This window comes from Acyrthosiphon pisum, unplaced genomic scaffold, assembly GCF_005508785.2.
Source record: "Acyrthosiphon pisum isolate AL4f unplaced genomic scaffold, pea_aphid_22Mar2018_4r6ur Scaffold_20756;HRSCAF=22036, whole genome shotgun sequence".
Lineage (NCBI taxonomy): Eukaryota > Metazoa > Arthropoda > Insecta > Hemiptera > Aphididae > Acyrthosiphon > Acyrthosiphon pisum.
Window position 1 is genome coordinate 1 of NW_021770149.1, and position 11,054 is coordinate 11,054.

At 27.8% G+C, this 11,054-nt stretch overlaps 2 protein-coding genes across 2 annotated transcripts in view; both read left to right on the forward strand.

Annotated features, from left to right (window-relative positions):
• Positions 1 to 163: 163 nt before the first annotated feature.
• On the forward strand, positions 164 to 4,186 carry LOC115034711 (putative serine/threonine-protein kinase haspin homolog). The gene is made up of 4 exons (XM_029492078.1): positions 164 to 350; positions 1,772 to 1,914; positions 1,978 to 2,187; positions 3,911 to 4,186. Exons 2-4 carry the CDS (start codon positions 1,802 to 1,804, stop codon positions 3,924 to 3,926), a joined length of 339 nt encoding a protein of 112 aa, XP_029347938.1. The 5' UTR covers positions 164 to 350; positions 1,772 to 1,801; the 3' UTR covers positions 3,927 to 4,186.
• Positions 4,187 to 8,811: 4,625 nt separating this feature from the next.
• The window catches only part of LOC100161728, a gene marked incomplete at its 3' end in the record, with an annotated part of 2,614 nt that continues 371 nt past the window's right edge, over positions 8,812 to 11,054 (forward strand). The window contains 1 exon segment of the mRNA XM_029492079.1: positions 8,812 to 9,076. Coding sequence (XP_029347939.1) covers positions 9,053 to 9,076 — 24 coding nt within the window.

The window sequence follows — 11,054 nt, forward strand, 5'->3', positions numbered from 1 at the left end:
TTATATCTTTGAATTCAAGTTTAATACAATCCATTATACATTGACCGACTTTTAACCTACTGTACAGCAGAGTGACATCCACTTACCAGCTTTTTTATATATATAGATAAAATATATAATAATTAATCTTGTATTATATCCAATTTGTGATCTACTGATTTATTTAAACTTATATAGGTAAGTGTATTGTTTTCCAGATTGTTTTTGGGTTAGCTGTAGCTGAGGAAGAATACAAGTTCGAACACCGTGATTTACATATTGGTAACATTTTAATAAAAAAATGTTCAAACAAGAAAATAGCATATGAATTGGAGGGTCAACATTTCAATGTACCATCACGGGGAATTAAGGTATACAACATTAAATAATAAATAACTAGTTATTGCATAAAAAAAATGACAGTCACTGCGTTGCCACCTGGAATACATCTACAACTAAAGATATTTTTTGGGGAGAATACAATTTGATAAAAAGTTTTACTTATGATAAAAATATTCTTGTTGAGAAAAAGTAAATTATACAGATGTGGCTCACGCATGGACAACGATGTTTCTTTGGAGTTACAGTATGGTAGCCTGTAGGCTATCAAATTAAGTGCTTGAAATGGAAAATTGTATGAACCGGAACGCTTATAAAATTAATATGCCTTATGCAAATATGACTATAGTAATATTAATTTTAAATTTATATTTACAATAAAATATGAATACATATTGTATAACTAATAGTATATAATAATTTCCTCAATGCTTGGAATTTTTTGTCACTTTTTTTTTCGCGTTTGTGACTTACAGTTAATTAAAGCGTAGGTACTTGCATTTCGATCCATAACATTATTATTGCGAATTGACGAAGAAATAAAAGACACTTGTGATTGTGTGAAGCCTATTGGACCTCTATTAAATTATTTGTCAAAAAGAATTTTGATCATTTTTATCGCCTCGATTGTGATACTGTCAGAAACGTCCTACTGAGTGGACATATCAAATATTTTTTTTTATTTTTTTTATTTACTTAATATATTTACAATCCGGAACTCTTAAATTCTAATTTTAGCTAACCAGAATGCTGTTCTGGTCAATTTCGAGCACTAATCAAATTGGTATTAGTATGAGGTGATTACAGTTTATTATATTATTGAGTGCCTGTGAATTTGTTTTTGAGAGTCATATAATTTTTTAGGTTTCTTATTGTTGTTGGTTATTAGCATTTGTTTTCAAAATTAAAGTGTGACCTACAATAAATGATCTATAATCAATAAGCTCTCAGAGATCTCTTTCTCAGGGAATCCATAAATATTTACGGCAATTAATATATTCTAAAAAATTGTTTGTACAAACTTTTTTTTTGCTGATACAAAAACCATAACAATAAATATTATTATTATTTAAATAAATGAAATAATGAGAAAGAATTCTTAGGGTCCATCCAATGTATTAGACTAAAATTGAATGAATACTAGTATCTGCAAACAACCAAACATATAAGAATTTACAGCATTGAAATCCCAAATTAATTGTATGAACATTACTTTTAGATTACTGTTGTAATACATCATCAACTGTATAAGTCCATTTTCGGCCTTTGGTGAAAATGTATAGATTGGTTCATATTTCTATCTATAAAACTCCAAACGTTTTAAATAGAATGGTGCCATTTTTTTTCTGTTCTATTCTAAATTAAATTTATAAATTGTATAACCTACTACTCTTAATACTCTTATATAAAACCCCTGATTATTAATAAAATAAACTTTTCATTTATTTGACAGATAACAATAATTGATTACACCTTAAGTAGAATGACATATAATTCCAATCATATATATAATGACCTCTCTAAAGATACAGAATTATTTACTTCAGTTGGTGACTATCAATTTGATATTTATCGTATGATGAGAAAAGAAACTAAGTAAGCATTATGTTTGTATATTATTATCTTAAATAATTAAATGTTTAAATTATGTTACTGTAGTGATCAATGGGAATTGTTCAAACCAGCCACAAATATATACTGGCTACATTATGTATTGGATAAAATGCTTATGTCAGTGCATTATAAAAAAACTAACACAATTCTACATAGTAATGGCCTTTCAAATCTGGAACGGTTGAAAAATGTAATATTATCCTTTAATAGTGCAAAAGGTTTTGCCGAAAGTGAATTAATATTGGATTTAATAGGGTAATAACAATTTTTTTTAATAAACTATTTTTTTTTTTTTTTATTCAAGTAATATTCTTAATTTGTTTTAATGATTATGAATGTTTTTGTATATTGGTAATAAGTGGTGACAAATTTGAATGTATAATTTTTTTTTTTACTATGTTGTTTTTGCTTAATTTACATTGTCGTGTAATCGTGTTGTGCCATTCATTGCCATAATATGAACATCAATTGTATTATTATCTTCAAGTCAATAATATGTGTCCTGTTATTAGATACTTCTTAATTTTTTTTTTTTTTTAGTTATGTCACTGTACTATACAATGTTATAATAAGGGGATTGCAAACAGACAATTTTATTATTTCAACCAAAATGTATCAGTCTTTTGTCAACCATACTGATAGACCTGATAATGCCATAAGACTTCTGGAAACTGATTTAAATTTGTTACTATGTCTACTTAAGATCAATTAGGCCACTTTTTTAAAATCTTGTTCCTAAACTCCTATACATTTTTTTGAATATTTAAATTTTAAGAAATTTTAAATCTCGATCCTTCGAAAATTAAATTAAATTTCTTAAAATATGGCCTGATTGATCTGAAGTAGACTTATTAACAAATTCAAATCAGTTTTCAGAAAACTTATCTCGTTTTCAAGTTCATCAGTAGGATGGAAAAAATATACATGTAAATGAGCATAAATTGTTTCCTGTTCATGATCGCAATGCCATGGCGGTGACATATATGTGTGTGTAAGAGGGCGTTCCACCATTTAATTTACACACATGCACACACACTAATGATCACTTACTACTCACACATTTACAAAACCTGCATGCCTAAAATTTGAAAATTGCCTATTTTAAACTCCTTAAAAACTGTCTGTTTGCAATGCCCTTAATTATATCTATTAATTTAAAGGAATAAAATTGCCACAATTATGGTAATTAAATGTTAATTAAGATTTGAGTTTTAGCTATAATGTTATTATTATCTATTCATTCATATATTCTTATTCGTTAAAATCAATTATCATTGGTAATCATTGGTATTATAGAAAATTATCTATTTTTAAATTATTATGTAATACCTATTATAATGATTTTAAACAGAATAGTTTTTGGTTTAATTATTTTGATTATTGTATGGTATTGAAAAATTAAATTCTTGCCCAATATAATGTATAACACTGGGTAATTAATAATTATTAATTTATTAGTTTTTAAAATGTACTAAAATATAAAACTAAATAGGTCCTGGTATAGTGGTATTAAAATGTGTAGCTTTATAATTTTTAGGGTTCCGTATGGTAAAACGGGGCTCTATTACTAAGGCTCCGCTGTCTATCCGTTTGTCTGTCACCAGGCTGTACCTCATGAACCATGAAAGTTAGAAAGTTGAAACTTTCACAGATTATGTATTTCTAGTGCCGCTATAACAAATACTAAAAATCCTAGAATATATAATATAAGCAGTATTGCCAACATGTTTATAGCTAATGATGGTACGGAACCCTTCGTGCGTAAGTCCGACTCGCACTAGGCCGGTTTTTATATTTAATAAGTAAATAACATGTTTTAAAATATCCATGTTTTGGATATAAAAAAAACTTATTTAGTGTACCTACATAATATTTATTGTAAATATAAGTTTAAAATGAAAAAAAATCTTACTTATTATTTATAATTTCATTTTATTGATAATATAATTTAAAAGTGCCCTAATATTTTTTTTTTCAGATACAAGAAGCCATGAACAAAATCAATTGACTTGTTATTTAATATTTATACATGTTATTATTCAAATCATTTATTTAATGTTTGACAGGTAAAGCTTATCTGTTTGAGCTATCATGAAATTTTATTATAATAATTTATTTGTGTTAATGATCATATTATCTGCTAACTTACTCTACTGTCTGATTCATTATTGGTTGTTTTATTTTTTAATTAATTGTGTATGATCTCATTATATTTTTAACTAGATTCCACTAAAGTAAATAAAGATTTTTTATATTTTACATTGTTTTTGTCTGGAATGTATTGATTTTACAATGGGTTTTTTTCTTTGTGTGTACACAATAAGTATTTGAATCAATGCTTTGTGTTCATCTTCAGTACCTATATTTTTTGAGTGAATCGAGTTAAGCCAGATTCACAGCTGCGTCGTGTCAATCAAATTGTATTGTGATTGGATATTATTTTTTTGGTATCATGTAATAACCAAGTTGCAACCGAGTATACCAAGAATTGAATGCTGCTCAACTTTTAAACCATATTGGTTACCAGTCGTAACCATATAATAACCAAGCTCTCGCACAACATGACACACGACGTAGCTGTGAATGCGCCTTTAGTATTTGTAAGATGTAAAATTGAAATATACCAAAATAAATAAATAAAAATATTTAAGCTTAATACATTTTAGACCACTTAGGTGTAGTATCTAAGTTTTGTTCAGTATTATTTGTTTCATCTTCTAGGGTGGTGTGCAATACCCTTTTTGTTCAAAAATGTTACCTTTATCTAATTACCCAGTTAAGCCTATTACAGAGGAAAAACATGTACCTTAAATGTGTAGGCCGTGATAATAAATTAAAAACACTCTGACACTCTGAACTTCTACACAGAGTTTTGAAATAAATTATTATTTATAGGTATTTTATGATGCCTATGAAAGCTCCCTAAAAGCGGAAGGACATTGGACGCCTTTTTATTTTCATAATTTTTTTTGTTTATCCAACAAAATTCATAAAAAACTGTATTGCTAATCAAATTATTATTTATAACTCATTTAAAATTTAATATTAAATAGGATTACATTACAATTTTGAAATTAAAGGAATGTGTATAACATTTTTTGCAAGCAATGGAGTCACAAAAATTAAATTTCATTGACAATAACAACGTAGGTGTTGTCGCCATAATATAAAGTTATAATATACCAAAATAGTATCATCTTAGATTTCAGAGTTACCATTTACCGCCAATAGTAAGTATACCTTTCCCTCCCCCCCCAACTCATAATTTGGTGGATTTCCCTTTCCGCCATATGAAAAAACATGTAGGATAATACTTGAATAATATTTAATGTTGTATAATATAGATATTAAAGGGGTGGATAAATTAATAATTATTGATTAGACAAATTAATAGATTTTAAAAACTGTATATAAATTATTAGATTAAATATACAAATTTTCAATTTTTTTCACTTTGTGTAATGTGTAGGACGTAGGTATGTTAAAATACTTGTTTACGAGTAAAAAGTAAAAATAATTTAACTCAAGGGTGCTCATTATAGTTACACCATGTTCTTTCCACAAGTAATAAATATTCAAACAAGTTATAGTTACTTTATTTTTACAAGCGTAGGTACCCTATATAAGTTCAAACTTAAAAATTTGTCAAATTTTTTTTTCTTCGTAAATACGTAGGTATGTTACTTAGTTATTTTTTCGTGATCCCCATAACAATAAAATACTGTATGAAATAACAGTTTTTACAGCAAAAGAGTCATCTCAAAGATTTTATCAGCCATTGAACCTTTTGCTTGTCTATTAAATAACCGACCTTCTGCACTAATTAATGTGCGTTCCACGTGAGATGAAGCAGGAATTTTTGTATTATATTGGATAAAAACATTTTTTTTTTTTTAATTAGCAGCATAGACGCGGTGTTTAAATATTGGTGTTTGAAAAATAGTAATATCTATCCTAATATATATTAATTTGGAAATTCTTATTTTCAATGTTTTGATTTATTTAATCTATAAAAGTAACCTTCAGAATCACTGCGATTTATTACTTATTACTATATACCTATATGCATAAGTATTAAGAGGATGCCTATACCCATGCATCTGTTGTCTCCGTCTTACACATACGATATGGCAAATGTTCGTTCACTAGTTTCAATAGTGTGCTGTTAGTTTTGGTGTTAGAATGATTTGACTTGATATTCATTTTTTAGATAATAATATTATCTTAAGCGTTGACTTTTATTCGATATTTTAATTTTCAAGCGAGATATGAGCATTTTTAATTATTGATATTTCACATACCCGTATCTTGCTTGAAAATTTCGGAAAATCGGCGACGCATATGCACAGATAATGTTCTTACCTAAAAGTTTTATAATAGGTTTTCACTCTAGTATCAAAACTAACAGCACACTATTGAAACTAGTGAACGACAATTTGCTATGTCGTGCGTGTGTAAGACGGAGACAACAAATGCATGGGTAGCGTCCTCTTAAGTACAGTGGTAACGAATGGCCGTGCTAGTATTTATTTCTGTTAGCTGAGATATATATATGTTTAAAAAATGTTTGTTTGAATAACGTATAATATATCAGCTATGGCCTATGGGAATAAACCCGAATGAAAAACGAATATTTGAATAGGTAGTACAATATTATATTTTATTTTTCAGATTATGATTTTGAGAATATATTTAAATATCGCGGTGTATAAAAAGTTTCGATTCTATAAGATTGCCAAAAATATGGAACACGCCGTCAATTTATTGTCATATGTCAAGTTGTACCTAGGTAGGTACCTATTTCATATTTCATAATATTCCTATACCCATGTCTCATAATAGCATATTATAGAATATGATGGTAATACACTAATGACTAATACGCTCCCGCAATACCTATAATAAGCCATAAAGTGGAACTAATTGCAATTATTATATTGTGGTTAAAAAACACTAAAATAGGTAGTGCAGCCGCCGGAATTTTGGTGTTCGACTAGGTGTATCACGACGGCTAGGGAAACTAAATAGATAGGTATTACGGCGGCGGACCAAATTGTATCTAGGTATTATTCGTTTTAAGCTAGATATATTACTAATGATAAACCGGTCAACTGCTGTTACTTAAACTAATCAAAGAACGATATTTTTTTTTTATTATAGATTGTCCGGTTTTGTGTTTCGAAGTCTCTATAACTGTGTACGGAAGTTATGATGACGTACTGTACTGCTGTGTGTTAGTCATAACAATATAATAGGAGAAAATCTTTAAGATAATACGCTTCAAAAACCTATACCGGGACATTCGCTAACAACTTAAATAGGATCATCAACTGCATTGCGTATAGTTATTACTTACTATATCCCCCCCCTCTACATTATATTAACAGGTAGTATAAGCACCTAATTTAAATTTCTTAAATTTCTGTTTATTTTCGTGACATAACAATATTATGTTTTAGATTTGCGTATAAAAAGTGAAATATCCTTTTTTGTCTCGTTTTAAATTATTCATACGTACCCACTGCCTACTTTCATTTTCTATATAATATTATTTTTATGTAAGTACCTACCTACTATATAATATAATTATTAATATGTATGATATTACAAAAATATAGTTTTTAATAACATTCATAATATTATTATTTAGTAAAGAGTATACATATAGTAGACAGTATAGGTAGTACATTTTAAAAAACTGTGTGTGATTATATCATATTATAAAGGTGAGACGTAACCAAAGGTTTTTTTGTACGATTTATGTACAATAGTTATAATATGGTTGTACGAAAGTTAAAAGGTACCTACCAGCTACTAACAACTGTTTCTACTCTTGAATAAGATGATTGTTTCTACTAACGAATTTAACAGTTTGAAGGACGTCGACAATCGATAAAAGGATGTCACGGTGAATTTTGAACAATGATAAGCGGTGCTAAAATTTCGAATTTAACGGAAAGGCGAATTCCGTTGTTGTTGTATAGGAATTACAGCTCACCCTATCATCGCCAACACGCGAAACAACCCCCAACTGACGCACTGGTGTACCGAAATTGCATATCCGAAACGCCGACTTTGGAATTATAAATGAATTAATACATTTTATTATACTGTCGTTAATACTTATTACTAGGGCTGACGTTGTACGCATTTTTATATGTTTATTGGTTGGTAAAAAGAAAAATAGCTAGTTTATACCAATAGATGTTTGCTGACTTAACGCAACTGTATACAAAGTTTTATTTTGCATATTTTGGATATTCGCATTTTTAAAGCTTTAGGATTACATAACATTTTAAGAAGTTTTCAACACAATGAATCGAGAATCACAAGATAATTGTTCAAGATTTATGAGTATCAGCATTCAGCGGGCTGTAAAGTAGTATAAACCGAACATTTATTGTTTGGTTTTCAGTTGAAGATAAATATCTTGCAGTACAATATAATATACAATATAAATAATAGTTTAATTTAAAATTATATATTAGAATTTATTTTATACGTAATATGGTATATTGCGTAAGTATATCTAAGATGTGCGACGTTAGCCGTCTAAAGAATACGTCTCGTTTTTCGATAACACCTACGATCGCTGTATAAGGTAGAGAGGAATCATAAAAATAAAAATAAAGCACCGAAATTAGGCAAGGTAGTATATTATATTATTATACAGTGTTATTATTATGTATTTTTCGTTGATCACGTGCCACGTCATAGAGTTTATCGTGGTGCACATACAACGTTTAATTATTATAAAATATTATAATATTGCCTGTTATAATATTATGTATTATATATTTTGTATTGTATGTTTTATGTTGCATTATAATGCGTGCGAGACTGTTATTATTACAATAATTAATCGCATGCGTTAAAAATATACTACTAAACATGGTTGCGTAAACGATTTATAATACCGTTAACGAGCATGATGTTGATGATGTTACGATGAAGAAAAGAAAATACGGAGAGAGAAATTTAAACCACTTTCACTGAAGTTTAATATTATGTTTATCATATTAATATAGCAAGCCACACGGGAACCGGAAGGAGTAGGAAATATACTTTTTACTATTCCTGCACACCGGTCCAGTGCGATCTTCTGTCCACATCAGAAACCATGCAGATCTCAAGTATATTATCGGTGAGCTGGATATTTATAATAAATTATATATTATTATTATTGATAATTATATTATTGACTAAATATCATATTATGATAGAATTTTTAAAGTTTGATAATGTTGTATTTCGTTTTATTTTTGTAAATTTCTTAATTTTTCAAAATAAATTAAATTCTTTGAAAAAAAAGGGCTGAATTATTAAAAAAAAAACTGTTTTTACCTTATAATAAAATATCTACTGGAATAATAAATTAATTGTTGACGATTTAAGTCTTTATAGGGTTATTGTTTTTTTAAACAATACAAAACGAGCTTTTATTTTGTTTTTGTATGATTATTTTATGCAAATTCGTTGTGTTCGATGGAAAATCTAATTTAATGGAAATATTTTATGTGTATACAAATATGCAATTACGATTTTAAAAATTTCGTTTTGCTGTATAGATTCTATGTAGATTATTTATATACTAGCTGATCCTGTGCACTTCGTTGCCCGTTAAATGCACCAACTCTATATGACTCAATCTTTGTTCAATTCGTTATTTAATATTCGGTGTTTGGTGTTCAAAATTTATCTTAACTTTTCCGTTGCCTGGAATAAAAATTCTGTTTGCAGCAGTATATTATTATATTACCCCGTGTTCTTTGTACGTAAGTGTATGATTTAACTCTAAAGTATCAAATTTATACTACATTTGTCGTATTCCAAAATCCTAACCGTACTAATATCAGATGAATAAAAAAAAACAAACATTTATCAATTTTTAAATTAGCCTGACTTCTTCTCAAAGGTTTAATCTACAAACTACTATACTTGCAAACAATTCTAATTTACTAAATAGAAAACAAAATAACGCTTCCGTGATTGATTAATTGGTTTTTTTTTTGCTAAACTAAATAATTATAATAATTGTATAATTGTATAATTGTATAATTGCTATATTAGTGTAGAGTTTCATTAAAATCTATTTAGTAGTTTTTACGTGAAAGAGTAACAAACTTACTTACAAACTTTCGCGTTTATAATATTAGAAGGATTTTTAGTTTTTCTATACTACACAAGGTTTTGAAAATATAAACTAGTATAATACTAGCTCCTATTGTATTTTTGAGATTTTGATGTTTTTTATATAATACCCAGACAGCATTTTGTAATGATAATATTATAATAGTATTATAATAACGTTATACTAATATTATTCGTTATTATAATGCTTTTTATTCACAATTATAATTTTTATCATAAATTTAAACAAAACAAAAGTTTAAATATCTATAAATAGCACAAATACAGCTAAACTGTTTTAAAATTTATATTATGTCTACAATAGTAATTTCAATATTTGGTGTTAAATTCAAGTCTCTACGATTATTATTTTTTTAATGACAAAAAAAAGCAAAATTGATTTTGTTAAAAACTGGTTTGCCGTAATAATTCCCGTTTTTTTCCTCAACTATGTTTTCACTAATTTCGAAAAGTACTTTTCTTAAGGGAATTTTTTACTTTTGACCCTTTCCTCATCACAAAGCGTAGTGAGAAGTTCTAATTTACTACCAGAAACCACTCTCAAAGTTTATTCAAAAGTCATTTTTACTGCTTTATCATTAAAAAACACTATATTGTTAAATCAATAAACATTCATCGGAGCGTTAAGAATCTAAAAGTTCACATCATAAGATTGCTTTCTGTAGAAAATGAGGTACCGTCCATAATAATATAATATGATGAGTGACGTCATAATCATATGATTTGGGAAGGATTTGAGCGTGCTTTGTTTCCTATTAGTTCTATTACCACAAAAAAATCCGAAAACACGTTAAATTTTCGCCTAAGTCCTTTCTGCTGAAATTCTTCGTCATGTTTTGGTCCACTATATTTCGGACGAGCAGTGTAACTGCACGGACACCGTTTATTCATCACTATTATTATGCCTTCCATATACCCATAGGTAGCCGTAGCCTATATGATAGTATTATATATGTATATATTTATATCAC